The sequence below is a fragment of the Gouania willdenowi genome, chromosome 2 (assembly GCF_900634775.1).
Source record: "Gouania willdenowi chromosome 2, fGouWil2.1, whole genome shotgun sequence".
Classification (NCBI taxonomy): domain Eukaryota; kingdom Metazoa; phylum Chordata; class Actinopteri; order Blenniiformes; family Gobiesocidae; genus Gouania; species Gouania willdenowi.
The window spans coordinates 5,781,480-5,805,942 of record NC_041045.1 but is presented as its reverse complement, the minus strand read 5'-3'; the positions used below and the strand labels follow the sequence as shown (position 1 = coordinate 5,805,942).

General features: G+C 40.3%; 1 protein-coding gene across 15 annotated transcripts in view; it reads left to right on the top strand.

Moving 5' to 3' along the window:
* The first annotated feature begins 5,126 nt into the window (after positions 1–5,126).
* Positions 5,127–24,463, top strand: part of LOC114476067 (muscleblind-like protein 2a) — a 71,564-nt gene continuing 52,227 nt past the window's right edge. For 7 of the 15 annotated variants that reach the window (XR_003675524.1, XR_003675525.1, XM_028467404.1 and 4 more), the window contains exons 1-2: positions 7,053–8,203; positions 13,704–14,556. Coding sequence is in view for 13 of the 15 variants with exons in the window: in XM_028467404.1 (XP_028323205.1) it covers positions 14,383–14,556 (174 nt within the window). In the remaining 2 variants the exon portion in view is untranslated. Of the gene's footprint in view, positions 5,365–7,046; positions 8,204–13,703; positions 14,557–24,463 lie in introns of those variants that run through there. The other 8 variants (XM_028467425.1, XM_028467410.1, XM_028467379.1 and 5 more) reach the window with 5 other exon arrangements.

Below are 24,463 nucleotides of genomic sequence, written 5' to 3'. Positions count from 1 at the left end.
CCTGCCAATCAATCAAATCGACCACATGTGAGCCGTGACGAACCTGTGCGGCATTAGACATTTGGGTTAAAAGCTTTCACAATCAACCGTGCTCTCAATTAGAGCACAGAAACAGATCAATGCTGTCCTGAAAGCTTTGCTCATTGTGTGTGTGTGTGTGTGTGTGTGTGTGTGTGTGTGTGTGTGTGTGTGTGTGTTTCCACTGCGTTCAACAGTTTTGGGTGGATGTTCTGCATGAGGCCTCCTCAGATGATCCCTCAAATGAGGCCTCGATGGAAGTAAACGTAGTTACTAATCAGCCGTAGTGAAGCTCTACTAGTGCTCAAACATGGAGTCCATCTGCTCCAGTTTGGTTTACTAGTCCCCGAGTACACGTTACTCGTGAATCAAAGAGTGTCACTAGCACTATAAGTCCTAATATGCTAATAAGGGGGCGGCGGACAGCAAATTCAGGCTTGTCATTGGCTTTCGTAAATATTCAAACCAATCAGAGAGCTGGATTTGGTTCTAATCCCTCCTACTTAATTTGCATTAGGTCTACTGGTAGTGAATCTTTTGGCTTTACTAGTACTACTAGTAGAATAAAAACCAGTCTCCTAGTACGACTAGTAAATTATTTGGTTTAACTAGTACTATTAGTGGAATAAAAACCACTATAATAGTACTACTAGTGAATATTTTGGCCTTATAGTACTACTAGTAGAATAAAAACCAGTCTCCTAGTATGACTAGTAAATTATTTGGCTTAACTAGTTGTGCTAGTAGAATAAAAACAAGTCTACTAGTATTACTATTGAATTGTTTAGCTTAACTAGTAGTGCTAGTGGAATAAAAACCACTATACTAGTACTAATAGTGAATATTTTGGCCTTATAGTACTACTAGTAGAATAAAAACCAGTCTCCTAGTATGACTAGTAAATTATTTAGTTTAACTAGTACTACTAGTGGAATAAAAACCACTATACTAGTACTACTAGTGAATATTTTGGCCTTATAGTACTACTAGTAGAATAAAAACCAGTCTCCTAGTATGACTAGTAAATTATTTGGCTTAACTAGTTGTGCTAGTAGAATAAAAACAAGTCTACTAGTATTACTATTGAATTGTTTAGCTTAACTAGTAGTGCTAGTGGAATAAAAACCACTATACTAGTACTAATAGTGAATATTTTGGCCTTATAGTACTACTAGTAGAATAAAAACCAGTCTCTAGTATGACGAGTAAATTATTTGGTTCAACTAGTACTACTAGTAGAATAAAAACCAGTCTCCTAGTACGATTAGTAAATTATTTGGTTTAACTAGTACTACTAGTAGAATAAAAACCAGTCTCCTATTATGATTAGTAAATTATTTGGTTTAACTAGTACTACTAGTAGAATAAAAACCAGTCTCCTAGTATGACTAGTAAATTATTTGGTTTAACTAGTACTACTAGTAGAATAAAAACCAGTCTCTAGTATGACTAGTAAATTATTTGGTTTAACTAGTACTACTAGTAGAATAAAAACCAGTCTCTAGTATGACTAGTAAATTATTTGGTTTAACTAGTACTACTAGTAGAATAAAAACCAGTCTCCTAGTACGATTAGTAAATTATTTGGTTTAACTAGTACTACTAGTAGAATAAAAACCAGTCTCTAGTATGACGAGTAAATTATTTGGTTTAACTAGTACTACTAGTAGAATAAAAACCAGTCTCCTGGTATGATTAGTAAATTATTTGGTTTAACTAGTACTACTAGTAGAATAAAAACCAGTCTCTAGTATGACTAGTAAATTATTTGGTTTAACTAGTACTACTAGTAGAATAAAAACCAGTCTCCTGGTATGATTAGTAAATTATTTGGTTTAACTAGTACTACTAGTAGAATAAAAACCAGTCTCCTAGTATGACTAGTAAATTATTTGGTTTAACTAGTACTACTAGTAGAATAAAAACCAGTCTCCTAGTACGACTAGTAAATTATTTGGTTTAACTAGTACTACTAGTAGAATAAAAACCACTATACTAGTACTACTAGTAAATTATTTGGTTTAACTAGTAGTGCTAGTAGAATAAAAACAAGTCTACTAGTATTACTATTGAATTGTTTAGCTTAACTAGCACTGCTACTAGAATAATGTCCAGTCTACACGTAATACTCGTGAATTGTTTGGCTTAACTAGTACTACTAGTGGAATCAAAACTATTCTACTTGTACTACTAGTGAATCTTTTGGCCTTTCTAGTACAACTAGTGGAATAAAAAACAGTCAACTAGTACTACTACTACTGGTGAATTGTTTGGTTCTACTAGTACTGCTAGTGAGATTTTTGTGTAGTAGTAGTACTAGTAAACCAAAAATTATTTAACAAGGTTTCTGGCACAAAACGTGTCAACTTGTAGACTGTTACTAGTAGTACTAGTCAACTTAACATATCCATCCATTTTCCAACACGCGTTCTACTTTTCAGGGTTGCGGGGGACCTAAAACATGTTACCTAAAGCTTTACTAGTATTACTGACAACACAAACGACTAGTAGTCTACTCATGCACTAGTGCGCCAAAATTATGTACTAGTAAAAAATATAATAAAAATTGTTTACGAGTATTAGAGGACAGTTTATAATTTACTAGTAGTGCAACGTGATGTAAATTAAGTAAGAGGGATGAATTTCAAAAGCCAATGGCAAGCCTGGATTTGCTTTTCCCCGCCCCCTCATAACATAGAATATATAATGCTTAGTTGCTGTAGTCGTGACACATTTTGCTTCACTAGTACTCGTGCACTATAGAAACCCAAGTTTCAGTACATGTCGAGCTTAACTACTGTATATCACGTCCACCTCAACTGATGTTCTTGAGTAAATCAAAGACATACTTCCTCATTTTAACCAATATTTAGCATCTTGTGGTGAATTTATTCATGTTTTTTTTTTTTTTTTTTTTACATCTGCCCAATGTGAACTCGCATGCTTGTGTGCAACGGTGTAGGCGTTCAGGGACGTGATGTAGAAGCAGAAGTGTACGCCAGCAGCATGAGTTTTAACAAATGCCTCCTCCTCTGCATCTGGATCAATACATTAGGCCTCAGGGGTTGAACTTGACCTGTGCGAGGAGGCCTTATTTTTTTTTCTCTTCATATTTATAATCACTTACATGTTAAAAATATTATTCTCAATCCATGATGGCGCTGGAACATGTTTTATTTTGCAATATGTCAGGATACACTGTGTTGTTAGGAAAATCAGCTAATATATGGCCTGAGAGGGTTATATAGATAGATGCAGAGCAGGGTTTGTTCTTAATGCTGTTAGTCAGAGGGTTGTAGAAGTAGTTATATGCGCAGAAAGTGTCTTTTCTTGGATCTACATTGATGGCGTCTATGTTCATTGTTGGTGCACGTGGGATGAACAGTGGGGCTATATTTGTGCCCCTCTCCTCTCATTCCGGGAATACTTCTAACTTGTTCCTTGTTGACTTGTCACACTCCTTTGCTGACAACAGGTCTCCGTGTCACGGACGGCGAAATCCAGCCCAGCTGTGTGCAATTAGGCTGCACATACTGGGAATACTGGGAATATGCATGCATGGTGTATCGCTGCAACAATGGGAGATCTGTCATCATCTCAACCTCCTGAATAAATGACTTTTTCCTTTTCCGATTTAACACTAAACACCAAGGGTAGGACGATTGATCGTGCGACAAGACTATGCGATGGTGCGAGTGGTGTGGCGATGTATACATGTCCATCCAGGCTGTGTAGACTGTTCTAGTTTGATGTTTTCATGCAAAGTTCATGTACAGATAGGAAGGTTTTGTGAAGAATGTCACGACGACGACATAATTGGGTTTTTCCTCTTTTTTTGTGCGTTCTATAGGAAACATTTGAGCTATTTTATATATTTATTTATTTTTATCTTTCATATTCGCTTGAGTTTATACTCCATTTTGTTGTCTTTTTTCGTATCGTTTCATTTCGTCCCACCTCTGCTAAATACATTACTGTGTTTTGCATCTATTATAAACATTTTACAACAGTTGTACAGTGTACAGTTTTAATTCTAAACAGTAAAGAACATACCGATCAACTGTATATTAGGAATCACACAAGTTTGAGGAGTTGTTTGAGGAATTTACAAAATGTAGTTCACGATATGTCACACAATAATGGGCTTGTGATGATTATGTTTTTGGAAAAGGAAAAAAGACAAAAAGAATTGTTGTATGAACGTTCCTACACATGTATTATCAAACTATAGTAAAAAAACAAAAAAAAAAAAAAAAACAAAAAAAAAAACAGAACAACCACACAAAATGAGACAAAAATATACAAATTGACAGAAAAATATACAAAATGACAACTAAAGTACAATAAGCAACTCCACACAATAACAAAATAACAACAAACACACACAAAATGAGAGAAAATTACACAAAACAACAGTAAAAATACACAAAACGACAGAAGAATATACAAAGTGATTCCAAAACACACAATACAACAACAAGCGCACACAAAATGAGACAAATATATATAAAACGACAACTAAAATAAACTAAATGACTGCAAAAAAAAAAAAACTCAAGGTCACAACAAACACACACAATAATGGTCTTGCGATAAGGATATTTTTGAAAAAGGAAAAAAAAAAAAAAGACCAAAAAATGGTTGTTTTAACTCTAGGTTTAACCTTTTTTTTTGTATGTATGAACACTCCTACACACATATCATCAAACCATAGTAAAAAAAAAAAAAAAAAAGCTTTAATAAAGTCAGCTGAAGGCTACTTTGACTGACAGATTTTTCATAACTCTGTGGCTACATCTTTCCCTGAGGGAGATTCACTGTTGTTTCCTTGGTAACAGCTACTCTCCCGCCTCCATTCCGCCCCGTCACTAGACTGTACCACTTTCACTCCTGGGTGAGTTTACACTATGTTTACCAATTATATCTCAATTAAAATGCAAAAAATTATAAAAGTAGCATTGGTACGTCGTCAAAAAAATAGGCTAATTAATGCATATTACACGTTAACTGTCACAACAGTTGCATAAATAGTAATTAATGTGTTAAGAAATGTGTAATAACCCCGACGGCCGAGCTAACTTAACATTTCCTTGAACTGTCAAAATCGCTTGTTGCTTCCTACCCTGGCCTTAAAAGTAGTTAGCGAGCTAGCGTGTGAAGACTGGCAAGCAGTGGGGACACGTCTCACGGCGTTAAAACCACCGACACGCAGCCAAAGTTTGCCATTGAATACGAAAGGCTTTGGGTGCATTAGCTCTCTGGAGGAGCCGAGGTGCGAGAGCCGCGCTGTGCGGGAAAGAGCTGGCGACGTCGGAGGTGCAGCTGGACGTGACACTCCGTCATCAGGTAAGAGACAGGTCGTTAGCTTACTAGCAGGTGTAGCCCTGACGCCCAGCTAGTTTTTAAACAGCTGGAAGCGACTGATATTTCAATGTCAACACTAACCGCACATGTCTGGGTTTGCTGTGTGCGAGATGGAGAAGCACATCTGCTATAAATCAATCACTGATTCAATGCTGCTGCCTCCATGTGCTTTAGTGCATGATGGTGATGATGATGATGCTGCAGCTTCTTCTTATGAACATGTAATAATAATAACCTGATGAGAGCTTTGCTGCTGGGTGTAGCTTTATTATTAACTCGTCTTTTGTGCGTAAATGGCCAAATGTCGTCACCAAACTGCGTGTTATGTGTATTTCCCAGCATTTGAAAGGCAGATACAATTTGAATTGTAGTCACGATTAATGGATTGTTGGGCCCAATTGCTAACAAAATAAAGCAGCTTCAATGAGACATAAGTGGAAGCACATTTTCACATCTGCTGCAGCTAAGTGAAAGGCTTTTCACCTGGGTGAGTGTAATAAGTTGTAATTAGGTGATTTGCTGGGTCAGCTGTGATGACATCATGTCTGTGAAGAAGTAGCATCTGAGAGGAGAATTACACCCTTGGGGTATCCACTTAAATGAATCCTTCGAACAAAAAAGGGATGAAATGAGAGATTGATCAGTATCAGTAAAATATAATTCAAAAAATTGTAATCTCTGCATTTGATAAACATCACATCGACCCTTCCTGGAATACAGCTTGCTTCTAATTTCCTGCAGCTCTCCTTAAAGAATCAGTACGAGTTTGATTACAGCTAATAATAGAAAAAAACACAGCTGTCTTTTTATCGATCCATCTTCGCCGCCTGTTTTCTGAGCTCTGATATATCAGACAGTATTCTGTGCTGGTTGTAGAGTTTCTACACATTGGTCTGCTATTTCTCTTATTCGATTAGGGGTTGTTTAAGCACGCTCCAAAGATGTAGAATCTGATGTGTGTTCGTCAGGGGTCAAACAGGACAGGGATAATGCGAGGGGAGGGAAGGAAGTGGCTCGGCTTTTGTTTGTTTTCCTGTTGGACAAATCTATTTTGGAGCTAGGCTACTCGAGGTCTGCAGAGGAGGGCTTGTTATCGACATTTACTAAGTAATGTGTTCATTTGAAAGGTATGTGCCACCAAATGACAGATTGATGATGAGCCTTATCCGTCCTGAATGATTCATCGTATGAAGTCGTGTTTTTTTTCTTCCAGTCAGTCCTCATCCTGGACTCATCTTCTGGGATTGAGTCTTTGGAGCATTCCGGTAATCTTTTGCATCTACAATTGAGCCACTTCAGTCTACTTTCAATGAAGGTGTATGGCTACACTTTTGCTTTTTTAATGGAGCCTGACAACCCCTGCCTACTTTTTCATCAGCTGAGCTTGAGTCCCTGCCTGTGTTTTTTTCCTACAGGTGCCCTGATTCCTTAAATTACGTCACTGTTTAATGTCCTTAATGTCAGAATGGTCACTCTGGAATCACCCCCGACTCTTTAGTTCCATGTTGCTTTGAGAGCACGAGCAGGTGTGGTTATTAGGTATGTTTTGTCATTAAACTGCCTGGCACGTTTATTCTCATTGATGTCAACGAAACGCCCAGGCTGCCACGTCATTCCCAACCATTGTGTGAGACAGAGGGAGCAAGGAAGGGAGGGGTTTGAGGGGGGGAGGCTGAAAGAGAAAAAAGGGAGAGACAGTACAGCTGTTGTATTGAATATGGATCGAAAAGTCATGAAGCTGGATCTCTGACTCATCAGTTCTGTGACGCTTTGGTTTTCACGGCTCACATGAAGTCAACCAGTGTGTCGTCATCGGGAAGGGCGGATGGATGGATGGATGGAGATCTCCTGATTTCTATCCATCATCGTATTTTATTTCCCTGTTCAAATGTTCACAAATTGGATGTTGTAATGTGCATGTGATTTTCTGCTCTGTCAAACAAGAGCATTTGGTTGATAAGGTCCTTAGAGATCTGTGGGAAAGCAAGCAAGCAAGCAAGCATGCAGGTGAGGGTTTGAGTTGGAGCCAGACTGAGTTTAGAGGACAGATTCTGAAGGGAGGTCGAGGAGAATCAGGAGAGGGAGGAGGTGTTGCGCTTCTTCTTCCTGGGGGGGATGGTGTTAAATATGATGACAGAACATAGACAAGGACAGGGCTGATGGCATGCAACTGCAGCATCACTTTTCAAGATCACCTCTGGAGAAAGATCTTGACCATTTCAAAAACCCAAGACTCTCTGTTTTTGTGAGCTTTTTTCCTTTTTGAAAAGCAGCTCCAGTGATGAAGGCAGAATGCAAAGAAACTAATGTGTATTGAAATTGGGGAAATACCTTTTAGGATCAGCATTTAGGGGTGGTTACTGTAAGCTGCCCCATCATTTAGTCTGCTGTCCTCCAATAGGGAACCTCAGAAAGCTGTGATTCAATGTAGCTGTTTTTTGATTGGCTGGAGCTGTTAAGGGGCAGGGCCATTTCAAAGCCTAGTGGGCAGGAAGAGGCTGGATTTAGGGGTGGAGGGTTGCTGCTGCTGCTGCTGCTCCTGCTGCTGGTGGAAGCGTTTCACTCAGATAGTTGGAGTAGCCGTGCTTCAGCTTCCTGCCCGCCACCTTACCACGAGAGAGATAGAGACTCGTAGAGAAAATCCTTGTCAAGGCATGGACCTCCGGCTGCAGCAGTCGGCAGCTGGTGAGGAATGACAACAGCTCACATGGTCATTAACTCCAGTCAGTGAGCCTGAAGCAGGGCTCAGAGTCACAGGAGCACTGGGAGCCTCCAGACAGACAGAGGCACACATCAGAGCGACGGGATCCTGTGAAACCAGGTGGGAACCAGTCATCATGTTAGCTTTCTGTTTCTCTTTTCTGCTTGAGTTTTTTTTCTTCTCCAGAGTTTTGCTGCAGTGTGCTGCATACCAGCCTGTCTGGATGGGGGGTGGGGGGTGGGGAAGGGGGGAACTGGACAGAATGTTGTATCTGAACTAGAGATAGGAGTTTGAAAACCATAAAAAAATGACATTTTCAATGTGACTTCAGGATAGCAACGTTCAATCCAGCTTCTAGTTTCGTTATGGACTTTCTTTTTTCAAATCCAGAGAAAGAGCAACTTGCCCTTTTCTCTGTGCAAATATCAGGAGCTCTCCTTTTTGCCACATGGGCTCCATATTCTTAACTTGCGTGAGAAAAACACATGATGTGTCAATGCTGTAGTTTTCCATGTGGTTTCTCCCAACTCTTGGTGTCGAAGTCCCAATAAACCCATCCAAGGTTTTAGAATGGTGTTTTTATGTATAGACACAAATAACTATAAGATTACAGCTGTAAGGTCCATCTGATATTTAACCTTTTAAGTGAAATAATGTTGACACCTCACCAGCTTTCCACTGTCTGTCTCAATTTAGCTTTGCAGTCTGGACCAAACTGGGTGGGATTGAGCGTAGGACATCATTAGGTGCTTCGGAAAAGGCCAGAGTAGTTTGGTACGTCTGGCTTCTGATCAAACAAGAGTGGGCGTTATCCGAAATTAAACATCAGTTCAGCCCTTCCTGTCGAGAGGAGAATGGGGTGAATTCTTGTAAGCCAGAAATTCCCCTTTTGGGAAAATGCTCCCATGTTAATAGTACTGATGATATTAAACAGATTTAATAGGTTTTTCAGGACAGAAAGAGATCCTTGGATCACTCTTTTGACCTCAGATTTTCTGATTCCAAAAAATGTAAAAAGCCGCATCTCCAATCACACGGCTGCGCTGGGTTTTGTGCAAAACGCGAGGGAGATTTGGCGGTAATTAAATTTATATTATATATATATATATATATATATATATATATATATATATATATATTAACATGACGTGGTAATGGAGATTTCCTGAAGCAGAATTTTGGAAATCTTGAAACTGATAACAGATTTAGTAGGTTTCTCAGGGCAGAAGTCTAATCATTTGTTCACTCATTCAAGATCTTTTACCACACTGAGACTTGGACTTTAAAAAGTTGCTGTAACTGCAAACAAACGCATCGATGAGGAGACAAGAGGAAAAACCTTGCCTGAATATCAGCACCAAGGTTAGTCGGGTCACTGCGATCTAGGTAAAGCTATTATGATATGGGCCACGCCCACCTGCTGACTTGACAAAGAGGTTTCGTGTCGCTCTCAGTAGCTTATTGCTGATATATCCCCAGCTCAGCTCGCTCACCCGTTCTTATCGCTAATGGTACTTGATGTTATTAAACTTAAGTGTCCATACTAGCTTACACCAAAGACAATTTTATAATCATCTCAGCCTGCTTAGCATTAAATTCAAATTAGGCTATAGGTTACTAAACTGTCTTGCTCAGTTCCTGTCTGGGCAATGCAAACGAACATTTTCCACACTGGTGAGTGGTGATGTCATTACCTGCACTGCTATTGGTTTTTTAGAATAGGGACATTTTGATAAAGCCTTGACTATAAGGCTCTCTCATGTTCCATGAGTCACTGGAAAGAAAACATTTTCCTATTTCCACTCTGCAATGAGCCTTTCTTTCCCCAGCCTTGAAAAACATTGACCACTTGTTCCTCTTTTCCATGCAAATGACTGTACAAATGGTGTTTGCTGGCCTTAAAGGGTAATAAATGGAAATGTAGGTACTGAGATGCCTCACTTAGACGCTTGCCTCTGATATTCATTCAGGTTTTTCGGTTGGTTTTTTTTTTTTTTTTTTGCTTGCAACACCTGCCATATGCCCCAGGAGACACTTTCCACAAGCCGATGGCCAATAGGAATCAGGTAGCTTATCACCAGTGTTGAACAAATACAAGCAGCTAAGGTAAACTGCCCCATGCAGCCAGAGCACAAAGATACCAGACTAATGGGTTACATACGTGGTATTCAGAGGTCACGCCAATGACTTTCACTATAGACGCCCCCAGTCCCGCTGAGTCTCATTCAATTAAGCAGGCTGACCAAGATAATGCCCCTGTCAGCTGGCCTCTGTAAGCGTTGGTAATCCATAAAGTCTAGCACTGTGATGATTTTCTTCACATCTCTGTCCTGCTTTGACGGGTCAACCTGTCTGCCTACTGTTTGTACATGACACAGAGGGGACAAAGTCTTGACTGATGCGTGACCTCACAGTGTAGCAGTGTGGAGCAACCAAACCAAATAGAACTGATAGCTGGTGTATTTCTCTGGCACACATATTCCTTTTCATGCCAAAGTAGCTGAATGATTCTATCCTGCACCAATCCAAGTTCAGAGAGGAATTTCCATACCGGAGCCAAACTCAGGTTTGAATTGGCTCCAAGGCAGGATTGACCCTGGGATGGTATTCAGAGGATTTAGTGCTAGGTAGACAATATACATCCCCGCATGAGAGAGGTAATCAGAACATGCTGCGTGGCCCTTTCCTACCTGCTGACCATCCGTCGCTTCATCCTTTCATATCAGCAGCCTTGTGTAAATGAAACCATGCTGCAGTGAAGCTAACCTGTTCTATGCACGCCTCACTTGTAAAGCAGTTCTAAGCCCCAGTGAGTTTGAATTCCTCGCACTCGTTTCAAGGTAATGTTGCTAAGTGACAGTTGTAACACTTATCCCACCAGGATGACAGTCCATTTTACAGCAGGGGCTTTACTTTGCTCAGCTTTGGGTGAGGAAAATGACTCGAGGTGTCACTTTTATGTAGTCTACGATGTTGTACGTACATGTTTCCACTGTGAGTACATGTATAATTTTTAATTATCCACCACCTCCATGTGGGTCAATTTGGTTTAGACTTAAAAAGGGCTTGAATGAAGACCAATGAGTTTAAGATTCATTGATGACCCTAAAGTGCTTGACACACATGCAAAGCTGCTAAAGACGATCATTTTTTATCAGATGAAGATGTAGCGAGACATTCAATTTTAGCTGGATTCTGATGTTTCCATGGAAGCCACAGGTTCTGCTGCAACTTTCAGAAATCGCAGTAGGAATAAAGTATTAACACTTCTTTGTAGCTGTCTATGGGACTCCACATCCCACAATGCAATGTGCAAAACATTTCCAGCAATGTCAATAAACTGAGCTTTTGCAGTATAGTTAAAAACTAAATTTTGAGCACCAATTTTAACCCTGAACATCTTTGTTTTTTGAGAAAATGACCCTTTAATTTATTTATCTACAATATGTGTTTATCTGATTATATTTTTTGTCTCCAGCAGCATTAAATAACATCTTTACTGTTGTCATCCTTTTGGTATGATTCAAGATGTGTCAGTCTCATTTTTCATAAAAGTGTCACCCATTGCCTACTCTGAAGTAGGTTAGCTTGATCCCAGACTTCTAAAAATAAGATGAGATTAATTGTTTAAGGTCCGATCTGACATGATTCTTACCTGATTGTCTCCCCTGTCACGCTCTCCCTCGGGGTAGATGATATGAAATTGAATCCTGCCTTTCCTGAGCATGAGTATGATCAGCCAAGGAAGCATCTGATCTCATTTCACATGATCAGTGTTTAAGTAGGGCAAAATGATTATTGGATTGTATTAGGGAGGCATTATAATTACCGGTTTTATCCCAAAATGACAAGATTCTCCTACTTTTAGACGCATGTTCTATATACTACACTCCTTATTCCTAGATTATAATTTATTCATTAAAAAATTTTTTTTATTGGTTATTAGATCAGTAGTGTTTTTGAACAGTGTAGGGTTTATTGCTTACGTACCAGTACTTCCAAATGCACCTTTGGTCCAAAGGATAATGGCACTCTGGAAGCGTTTAAAAGTCAAACTTCGCAAAGGATTTGGTCTTCTATAAACAAGTCTCAGCGTGCCATGATTACAAAGTAAAGCCTGCCTCAAGCGGTGGGTCAAGGTGATGGATTTGTAGGATTTTCTGAAGGTATGTTCAAATATGAAACTGTAAAAGGGTAATCTTTAAACCAGAGCTCTTTTTTTTTTTTTTTTTTTTTTTTTTTTACAACCCCTTTTTTCCTCCTGTCTCTGTCTGTTTCCTTATTCCCACCCCCAGTTAGCAGCAAAACATTTCCAGATGTGCTTCATGAAAGAGCTCCCTGCACAGTAGCTTGGAAGTGATTCTCGTATGCTCAAGCTAAAGGTCACTTCCTCCTAATTTTGGTCTTCTGACTGTCCTTTCCCGTCAGACAGCCATCAGACACTCGTGATGTGGCAGGGAATATACATTCTTCTCACAAATGTAAATTAACCAGCAGAAGTCAATGAGGTAGTGTTGCAGTACCACATTTTGAAGGTCTTGGTCGTGTTTTGAACTCGCAATTTTCTGTTAAGACCAGTTGAGACCAGCACTGATCTGCTATTCTCTTCACCTTCATTAATGTGATAATATGGCGCAGCACTTGGAATTATTCCTAATTAGTTAATGTTGATATGAGTTAGCATTAGCTCACTGATTGGTCCTGCTTTCTAGTGCCTTAAGTGTTGATACATACTAAAATTCTTCTTCTCATCAGAAATAATACCTCTGAACACTTACTTTAGGTCTCATTCACCTGACCAACAAACATCATTATTTAAAATAATTCTACATAATATAATAATAATTTTTTGCAAGAATTTAGCGGAACAAATTGGTCAAGATTTGAGATGTTGCATACACCTTGTTTTTGTCTGCCAAATGTATTTCAAATGAAAGAAAGCATGCTCTTTAACTTTTCAACCTTGCCATAGTTTTTAAAATGGATTCTTATGGTCTTGGTCTTGTCTCAGTCTCTGTGCATTTCTGGTCTGAAATAGGGTGGACATGAGCGCAACACTGGGAGACTGTTAAGGATGGTAGCACACTGGGCAGCATCATAATCATGTGTGCCATTAGCATATGCTTCTCTCCTTCTCTCTCTGGTAACTGGACTGCTGCCTGAAATAAATACAGTGCTTATTTGAATGCTTTTCTATTGGGAAGGTTTTACCTCTGGTTTAAGTCACTATTGGGCACATTGGACCCCCCGGGTTTTTTCCCCAGCCTATCTCTGACTGCGTGTTCACTGTCTGAAAGTACAGAGCCCTTTGCAGTATACACACTAATTCAATATGTTTGAAAGCCAGTGGGCTTTTAGTCACCTCGAACAGGCTCACAACAATAACTCTGGGACGTGCACTCAAAGTGGCTTTTAAATGACCCCATAAGTGCCTTTTTCTGGTGTATTATAGCTAAACTCTCTCAAGCAGTATGTAGTATGTGCACTGTTCTAGCTTGAAGTGCATAAGCAAACCCTGTCAACGTTGTTGAAGAGTGTTTGCTAAATTGTTGCCTGTCAAATTCTGCGTGTAGTTGCCTTGCTGTTAAATTAATCTTTTTGTTTCTCTTCTCTATTTCAGATCACGAGAGAAAGTGCCTTGTGAGACATTATCCTGTTTGAAGATACCAGAGTGTTGTTCCGCTTTCCTCCACACCCATGAATCCCTGCCCTTTGGTTTGACTTTAACTCTTCCCTGTCTGGAAGTGAGGTGCTGCACCACTGGAAAAGCGTGCCCAAGCTCAGACTACAGAATGCAATAGAAAGCCTTTGTTTTCCCAACGTGTGCCGTATCTCAGAATAGCTGCAGTTTTGCATTCGCGCACACAAAGGCATCATCCCTCATCCCGGGGACACTTTGGGGGCGTCGGTACAAGCGGTCGAGCTCTTCTGAGCATGTCCCCCATGCTCTGACAGAGGTCTGCGAGTCGCTGATTGATGAACAATTAGCTGTTTGAATAAGCAACTCGACACAATAACACAGTAGTGCAGTTCCATGCTCATGTCAACGAGACATTGCCAGTCCATTACCTTGGCTTCCCTCCCTGCAAGGACAAAGCTCACCTACTGACCTGAAACCGAACATTTAAAGCCACATGTTCCATTAGTCTCAGACGCTGCATGCTTTATTTTATTTTTTACCATTTTCCCTTTTTTTGAAAAACTGGAACACACTGAAACTCCTCCTCAGAGAATTGCCTTCTCCTTCTAAAAACTAAGTGGCTACACTCCGCCCCGGCTCTGCAGCGTACGCTGTTGACATGGCTCTAAATATTGCCTCCATACGGGACACAAAATGGCTGACTCTGGAAGTGTGCCGGCAGTTTCAGAGGGGGACTTGCTCGCGCAGCGATGAAGAATGCAAATTTGCTCATCCTCCCAAGAGCTGCCAGGTGGACAACGGGAGGGTGATCGCCTGCTTCGACTCGTTAAAGGTAAGAACACTACGTTGCCACCGCTTCGATACCACATGGTGTGCAAGTGTAGGTTGTCTGCTCAAATTAGCATGTGTGTCAGGTCTCCATGCCACACTGCAGTTAGGAGACTAGTCTGACCTTGGAATTTAAAGGCCAGTGAGCTCTGCTGTCATGGTAACTGTGGTCACAGATGTGTATGCGTGCATGTGTCTTAGTTCCTCTGGTGTTACTGGGCCTTTACTCGTCCATCATCTCTACTTGAACATCTGATCGCCTTGAGTGGTGCCAGGCTTTCTATTCCTGGATGGATGTACAAATGACAGTCTAAGTTTGTTTTGGTTCTTGTATGGACAAGAGAGGAAAATGTTTGTTTTTTTTTTGCAGTAAAAGTTAAACATTTTAAAGATTTCGATGCCTACACATTTTTATTGTAGTTTTATGCACATTAATAAATTCACGTAAGTGTCTCAAATTGTTTGTTTTGTGCAACCTTGTAAACTCGACTGTCGCGTAAACTCTTCTATCTTTTTAAAGCCAGTTTTCTCATTTTCTCATCATGTTGTAGTTTACATGCTACTGTGTTTTGGATGTTGCTCCACCCTACAAGATATTCAGGACAATGTGATGTTTCCAACATGGTGGAAACAGTTTGGGCCTTCTCGTCCAACAGCCGTGCTTGACCTCATAAATGGTCTACAAACTGAATGGGCATAAATTACCACAAAAAGACTCATCATCAACATCTGATCTATTAGAGCTCATAAGGACATGCGACATACTGAAGTATATGGATTTTAAACAGTTTCTCTTTATTAGTCCAAATACTTTAGTCCACATAGTGCATATCTTTAACAATAGGTTTTTACACTTGATCTATCTTTATTTATAACAAAAACAGTCATGACAGTGATAAATAGCTTAAGAACCCAGAGCAGAACATTTCCAAATGTTACTGTGAGTTATTTGTCTTTTTTTCAAGTTGTTGCACTTGTTTTGTATCCAAAGTTTTTAAAAATTGTTCTAAACACGGTTAGCACAAGTCTTGGTGCCATTAGTAGCTACCGACTTGATTTGCTCCAAGGCGTGCATAATCTCACCGTTGTGCACTGAGTAACACCCTGTCCCAGCTGTCAGATTTCGTGATATGTCCTGCTATTGCACTTTTATGAGCAAACAGCTGACTCTTAACAGGAAGGGATTTGGTGTGGCTCCGTGCTCATGGAGAGCTAACTTTCAGCCTCTGCAGATGCAGTCGGGGCTTCACTGACTGTTCCAACAAAGCACCTCTGGCTAAACAAAGCCAATAAAAAGACCTTGCATGAGTGCCACATTTCAAATGAGTGACATTTCATTTACAAACACTCTGGGGCATTCCCCCGGCAACTCGTAAACAATCTGTACCTGTGCCATTTCACACAATCAAGCAGCTTTTAGAGCCTGCAGGAAGTGCCTTAAGGAAATCACGGTGAAGAACTTGAAGGTCTTTTTGTCTCAGCTTGCCCATGTCTGTCATATTTAGGGTTATTTATTTACTATTCAATTTATGAAATTGTAAGATATTAGCATATCTAAGATTACAATTTTTGTAACCGATTTGGTTAATAATAAATGGATCAGTGACTGCTGACGATCGTTCCCTTTCCTTTTTTAAAAAAATATCACATGATCAAGCCTTTTCTAACATCCCACACGATGGAATAAGTAATAAAAGTATCTCTGACTCATGCTGATATCATATCAGATCGACAGCAGTATCATCCAATCCTTAAGGCAGAAATATCGGTATTGTATCAGAAGTGAAAAAGTTGGATCGGGACACCTCTAATTATAGCACCTTCTGGCGCTCCGAAATGTAGACTTCGTTTTCTGCCCGTTTCTGAATTATTTCCGCTAACCCTCGTGACCAGTAGGGTCATATTTTCTGTCTGGTGAAGGGTGTGTCAAGACTTTGTCCTAAACAGGAGCTGGACTAATTGCCAGGACAGAAATTTAGGGCACATGTTCTTTCCTTCCGTTACTCCAGCAGTGTCTAAAGGAGAATACAGGATTCTCTGTATTTTAAACACTCACCCACCCCCTTTGCTCACAGGCTCTCCTCGTGACAGTCAAGAGAGTGTATGTGTTCTAATGCTTAAGAAAATGTTTCACTCCACGGCCGGCTGATTTTCACCCCATTACATCCATATCATCTTTCTGGCTCTTATTCGATAGAGGTCATCTAGCCAAGGTTGAGTGCCGCTTTAGGGGCATCTGGGCCAATGACGAGTACTGTCCTTTTCATAAATGCCCGAAAGGTAAAGCTCCAGGAAGGAAATGTAACTGTTGTCGTGTTTGTCTGCCAGTGGTAAACAGTGCTGCCACTTTGGTGGAGGAGCTGTTATTCTTGTCAGGATGGAGTTGAGATTGAGAAACTCTGCTTGTAATCACAAATGTTTCTGTTGATTTTTGTCAAGTGTTATCATAAATCCTACCCCCAAAGGCAAAATAAGAAACTCATCTGTATTTTCTGTACTGGGGTGTGCTTTGGATATATGCTGCTAAATCACTGTGACCTTTGGTCAACCCTTTCCTGACAGATATTGCTGCAGTGTATTTCACACTCTTAGATGTTTTTCAACTTAAGTTACGAAGTGGCTCCCTTCACCCGTAGTAGGAACACGTTTATCTTTCAGGGAATAAATGTAATTGGAAGGCTTGATTTAGTGGCTGCTAGACTTAGAAAGAACCATCAGGTTTTCAGCGTTCCCTCCAGAAGGCTGTCAAGTCATCCCAGCTCAGTAGCAGGAACATGCGTGGCAACGTTCGGGAATTGAATAGGGGTACCTGCTTGACTGTTCGCTCCTGCTCTTCTATGTTAACGCTTACCGCATCCCAACACCTCGCTGCTCTCAGCATTTCTATAGTGTAATGTCTAGGAGCTTATTTTTGTCCCCTCAAAAATAGTCTCTCCATGCTGCGTTTGTCATCTCTCAAAATAGGACAAGCTGCTTTATCTCTGTCCAACTCAATTTCTGTTGGTAGGCATAGGGTTACCTCCAAAATGTCATTCGTTTTCATTGAGACAGCACTCTGAGATGTGACAGTGTTGACCTCTGAGGTAGCAGTGAGAGCAATTCAGGTGTGTCAACAGATTTGTCTGGCTTATGCTTTAGTTTTTTCTCACATGAGACAGGTTGCTGTTTGGTCATGCTGCTGTAAAAGGTTTGGCAAAAAGGGAGAACTGTTGACATTCTGGACATCTTTGTGTCTCTGGTTAGAGTCAATAGTCAAGCCTCCAACCAGTGTTAACTTTTACAACCCAAGTTGATTTAGTCTTTCTTATGACATGTTTTTAATTCTTATTTTAATCCTCAGACTTGTTTTCAGTTTAGGTCTAGTTTCAGTCCAATTCCACTTTAGTCAGCGAAGAAGTTGGTTAATTAAAGACTGCTCATTTGTAATTTTAGATATCCAAAATTCCATTTGACTGGGCAAAATCACGTTATAGTCAGATATCTTGAACTTCAATTTTGTCTTGTTAAAATGGCGTTTGAGATATCTTAATTAGAGTTTTGACCAGGCGAAATGACAAATTTACAGAGCTCTTTAACATTTATTTTATTTAATCAAATGTAGTTACAGATATCTATAATGATGTACTTCACACTCACGAATGGGAAAATGACATATCTGGTCAAAATGATATTAGAGCTATCTCTGTTACATTGACTAGTCAAAATGACCTTATAGACATCTGTAATGTTAGTTCCACATGGGCGTTTTTGTATTTGGAGCCTTTTTATTGGTCGTGCTGTCATTGTTTGCAGTTTTTCCTAATCTATTTTAGTTGTGTGAAGAAGTTCTGTCAAAAAACATGGCTAATAATCCAGGATGTGTTATTCTTTTACCCAGCGCCACAACAACATTTTTAACCTAATGTAAAACTAGAGAGCGGCGTTGAATCAGTAGAGGCAGCACCAGCTGCTTCACAAATCAAAATCGTTTTCATCGAGTATCCTGGATACTTGTTGCTCTGTGACCAATGGAAACTGTGACTGAGAGGGGGAAGGAAAGGGTGGGAGGAAATGAGCGGTAATACCCACCTTAATGGAGTAAATGAAATTACATTGGTCATGTGATCATGTCACACTGACTATGCCGCTGCTTCTGTAGATGCCTATCTCTATTTGTTCTTTTCACTGCTAACACTGAACACATTGACAATATCAGTCTTTGTGTCTGAAATGATTGCCTCAATGAATTTTGAATGCTTTGCTTTGTGCTCGATCCTAAAAACCGCAAAACAAGCATTCCAGTTCTAGGACCTGAGCATGAGGACATCCTCTTTGCTTTCAGAGCAGACACAAGATAATACTTCCTGTTTAAATTTTCTCCCGTATCTGTGTGCACTAATCACATTCAACCATCTGACCATCACGGCTGACTGAGAGTCAGCCATCTAACAGGTAAGGAGAGAGGGGGTTGCGATCATGTGGCAGCAAGTTGTCAAAAAGAAAGTTGTGAAGCAAGCGAGACAATAGAGACAACTTTCAGGTGTGCAGCGTGTTGTATCATTTCAATCGCCTGCTCAATGCCTTCCCCTTGGTGTGAGGTGCCCTGGTTTACCCTCTTCTGGTATGGCCACTGCCTCAAAAGAGATCATTGTAAATGGTTTTTCGTAGTGAGGGGCATTGGATGTTAAAAACCAGGGAATAGATCAAATAAAAGGGTGAAAAAAGGGATTCAAGAGAAAAATGCAAAGAAATAATAGCGTTGATTCACCCTTTCCGTCTTTGTGACTATATTTAAAGGAATCTTTGCATACCTTTGTTGCACATAAAATTTCTGCCCGTATCCTTCAACGTCATCCTTTCTCTTGTTTTAAAAGATGTGCTCAGCGACATTCCTCAGCGTAATCCTCCTGAACTGGGCCACACCCTGGGCAGAGCAAACATTCGTAGGGGAATGTGCGCGGCACGGCGGGAGCCCACGTTCCCCCGGGGTCATTCACTCAAACACAATGAGGCACTGACTTGGGTGTAATGCGGGGGCGGCAGTGGACGCGGCACGCTTTGATGAGACCCCAACCTCTGCCGCTCCTCAAACAGGCCTCCTGTAGGCGTGCACGCTCTGTCTTTCCAGTGTAAACCATGCCAAAATATATTTGATCCATGTGATTTCACATCCCCAGCCCTTCAGTTGAGCTCGACGTGATATCTGCAGGAGAGAGAAGAAAAACGGAATAGTTCACCAACCTTTGATTCTGATTGTTAGTTAAATAATACATAGAAAAAGCACAAAATTATCTATTATTGTTTAAAAACGCTCTTTACTGAACTCAAGGGTTCATTTCCAGGGACAACTAAGGCCAAGTGTTATGTTGATTGAATGGTGCAAACCATTCAATCACAACCCAACACTTTGTGTTATTCAATCATAGAGGCTCCGATTTTACGTTTCAAAATTTCCCCGATTCCGTTTCGGATTTAACCCATTCCTGTCTGTTTACCCTTTTCCATTTTGTTTAGTTTCATCAGCTTTCCCTATTCTGATACTTTCTTAATACTGTTAATTGACTTGTACCTATTGTTATTAATTTCATAATTCTCCGCTGTATTTGCGTCCAAGGCAATGCTGAAATCACGCAAAATTTTGCACAAGATTTGATGTCTGTCTGTTTCTACAAATTAGGTCACACGTTTTTCAGTGGAAAATTGCACATAAATGCGTCGGTAAGGGGGGGTGGACTCCCTCATATTGTCCCAATAAATGCATGTGAGGCTCTATTCCTTGTCATGTTGCAATTACTGCTTGATTTTGTTCTTAAAAATTACTGAAATTATTACAAAAATACTAATGATATTGGCATTTCCATTTCAGGACGTGAATTCCCTTGTTTCCTGTCTGTTCTCTGCGATCATCCGAACTTTATAAGTGACATCTCTAAATAGCTGTTTTGTATATAAATTGATCATGTGCTTGTTACATTCCTGCTATTGATCGCTGCAATTGATGAATGTACTGTAGGTTGAAGTTGGCGTGCTAACTAGGCCATTGGTTTGACCCACATCAGTGTGTCCCTGTGCACGATCCTCATATTCCAGCACTAGTGTGTCCATTTTACTATTATTTCTGATAACAGAGCTAAAATACAGTAACACACGTTATTTATGCGAGAATCACTCATTTTGTACCTTGAGGCGTGAAATTTGGTTTATTATTTTGCTTTTTAACATCTTCAGTTAGTTCTTTTTTCTTTTTCTTTTTTTTTGTTTAAAGGCATACAGCCTATTGAGAATAGCATGGCACATTAGCATTTTTGTGTCTGGAAGAAAGACTATTTGAGATATTATGGAGAAAATTTTCATGTATGATGTCAGAAATGGAGGTTTTGCTGTACCGTTTGGGTTTGAAGTCACCGCTGTTGTTTTTCAGCTTGTATAGTGGGTGTTCTTCTGCAACATGACGGAAAGACTGAGTGCTGAAAATCTGCCCATCTGCCGCACCAGTATTTCACCTGGTCTCTGTCCACCCACAACCTCTGAGTCATCCTCGGTTTTCATCGCTCGCTGCTGCCCACAGTGCTGAGTGCGGTTTGTCTCTGTTAAAAGGGGGTGAAAAAAAGGACCCTCCATCTTAAATCAACCCTACAGAATCAATGCCATTCTCACATATGAGGATATCAAAGCCAGCTGGACTCAAAGCGCCTCCATCGCTGCAGCAGTTTGCTGCCGGTGTACACCTCTGCAGTGAAGCTGAAGGCAGATCTATGGCGATGCTGCCTGTGTGCTTGACCTTTAGTATTAGTCTCATTAATTATTGATGCACCATTTTATCATCGCGCAGAGCTCAGTTTGCCTTAGGGCCAGCATCTAAATATCTTTTCGTTTTTGCCGATGTCATTTCATTCAAAAGTGTTTGTCATTCTTGGTAAAACGTTGCCCTCTGCGTGTTTCCCTCTTTCCTGCCGTCTGTTGGCTGCAGTATGTTTCTCGTATTGCAGTATATCGAAGCATATGGCCTTAGCTGAAACAGAATCTAATCATTGCTCTAAAAATGTGTTGATTGCTTCCCCTCAGGCTTTTTAACATTCTCCTCTGATTAGGGCGAAAAGGACAAACTTCCAAAGATGCTCCGCTCTTCCCGTCCTGCTGCTCTCAGCTTATCGGCACACACACCTAGGGAGCTACAGTTAGACTGACAGGCCCAGCTGTCTCCCAGGGGCCAGCCTTTATAATGAGACAGGGATCTTCTTAATTGGCTCCATCTAATGAGGCAACAGAAATGCAATCTGTAGGGGCCCGACTCCAAAATTGGATCACTTCGCTGTCTTTTTTTTCTTTTTTGGGGGGGTCTAAATGGCTATTGGTCTGTGTCTGACATGCTGTTGCGAGGCAGGCCTGCGATGTAGTCCCATGTGAAGACACTTGTGCACTGAAAATGTCACAGCGCTACATGTCGGTATGTCAGTGTGACGAATGATGCTGCTTATAAATTGAGGAGTGTAAGCTGACAACGGCTGGGATGAGCTTGTCATAAAAAAGAACGTCAATCTATCATACGCAGTGTAAACTTTGCCTTTAGTCTCTTTTGTTTCTTATTCTGATTGTTTTCATGCGTACAAGTGTTTTTCTTTCAATCTTACTGTTGTTGGCATTTTTTGGCCACACAAGAAGGAGAGTGATTTGCTTTTTCCCGGTATTCCCTTGTGATAGGACCTCACTCCTCGAGATATTCAATTTCATCCAGATTTGGATCTTTTCGTGTAAACCCCAAAATAAATTTACACCGTTATTTTGCTGCAACTTTTAGTGAAAACACCAGAAATGTGATGGGCAGTCAGTCTGGCTTTGGGAGTTTTTGGTGCAAACACAAGAAATCACGGTAAGAATGAAGTAAAATCACTTCTATGCAGCCGTCTAAGGGACTCCACATCCCACAATGCAATGTGCAGAGCTATTCCGACAATGACAAAAAACAGTGTTTACAGTGGAAATCAAAACAAACTTTTCATGTAAACTTTTCATGTAAACTAATAAAAAAAAAATGGTTGAAAGTCACTAAAAATATGGTTATAGAATCTTTTTCAATTATTGAGTAAATAAATTTTCTTTTGACAAGTTTGCCAATAATTTGACATTAGGTTTATTTACACAAAATAAGAAGAAATACTTATTTATATATTATATAATATATATATTATGAGTGTGACTAATGCTTTCTTTGCTTTTCTCCAAAACCTGATGTTTTAGAGGCTAATTTGTAATTATCACTATCCAGGACGAGGTGCTCCACAACATTAAGACGTGCACTGAACCTTTCACAACTCAATCTCTTGGAAAGATTGTCTTTTTTGTGTGTGTTTTTCTAAGAAATGGCTCATCCTAATACACAAAAAGGCAAAAGCACTCGCAAGTACACAATAGACAATTTATTTAAAGTTAATGAAGCCTTCCTCTCAAACATTAGGCTTTAACAGGCTGCACCATGGCTGCAAATGGGGGCTAATCTAATAGATCGTGGATTGGAGTCGATAGTTTTTATATTTGTGAATGAAAGGCCTGATAATAACAGGGATGCTTTGGGATATTGATGCCACTTCATAAATCAGGGCTTTGTTTGTAGTGCTTGTTTTGTTCAACAGAGCATCTAAGTCATACAGCTTGTTAAAGAATGAAAATTTGTTTGTATTCGCTCTATTATTTCTGTTTAAATGATGCAACCAATCCAAAGCTTTTTGCCATTTCCGATCGGGTCCAAACACAAATTTGATTTGTATTCTTTTAAATGTTTGAAGGTATTCTTGGCATCACACCTCTGCCCCTTTCACTTGGCCTGTGGGGTGGCCATACCACAAAGGTCAACGTGAGGTCAAAAGCTCTGCATATCTGTGTGTGTGTGGGTTCGTGCATGCAAAGTTCATGGACGAAAGTGAGACGCTCAAATTCCCACCCAGCAGATGCCTGTGCCAGTGACCCATGGCGACAGGTGGGGGACATTAATTGGCAGCGCGCAGAGCTGGCTGACCCCATGGAGGGTGAGAGACTGAAGGTGTGACAGGAGGACAAATGCAGCAATACCGTACAAAACAAGCAGGAGAATAACATAACATGGGTGACGTTAATAAAAATCAAACCACAGTTCAGATTGTGACTTACTCTGGGTTTGTTGATCTCATATCTTTGAGCAAAGGCCAGTGTTCAGGATAACCAAGCTGGAGCCCTCAGCAGTACCTTACCTCAACATCTCCAGCCCTTTTCATCATCTCCATGTGGGATTGGATGCTCTTCAGCTCAGCCTCAGAGGCCTCAACACCCGAGCCAACAAACAACAATGCTAATCCAGTCCCCTTTGGTTGCATATGAAACAAAATGTAATTGCACAATCCACCATGTGGGCACTGTCAACATTTGTGTAGACTGTTACACACCTGTGTATGAAAAGGTGGACAATAGCTAAATCCGACCAGTCACTAGGTAAGGATATACAAGAGACTTATGCACTACTGCTGCAGCTCTTTTTCTCTTCAACCAAAGCCCTCAAGGGTTTACGATTCCAGCTTGCATTCCTGAAGAATTGAAAATAACATTGCATGTTACAGTTTAAATTGGTAAGCTTTTATTACCCCCTCTGAAAGAAAAAATTTGACGCTGCGATACTACTTTTACAGAACAAGTACAAGTATTCAGATTTGTGTTCTCTCTGATGCAAATACAGTGCTCTGATTGATTCCCAGGTGAATAAACAGTTTATAATTTTTGTCACTGCTCGACTCGTACAGTTTGTGTTTTTAGGTAAACACAATCGCACATTATTTTTGCTACACTGTATTTCTTCTACAAGCTGCTTGTCAAGGTACTGTACCACTCTGGTCCGTTACCACAGCAACTAGCTGCACTAACAGAAGCCAGTCACTAGTTAAATTGGTCCCCATTTAAACCATAAC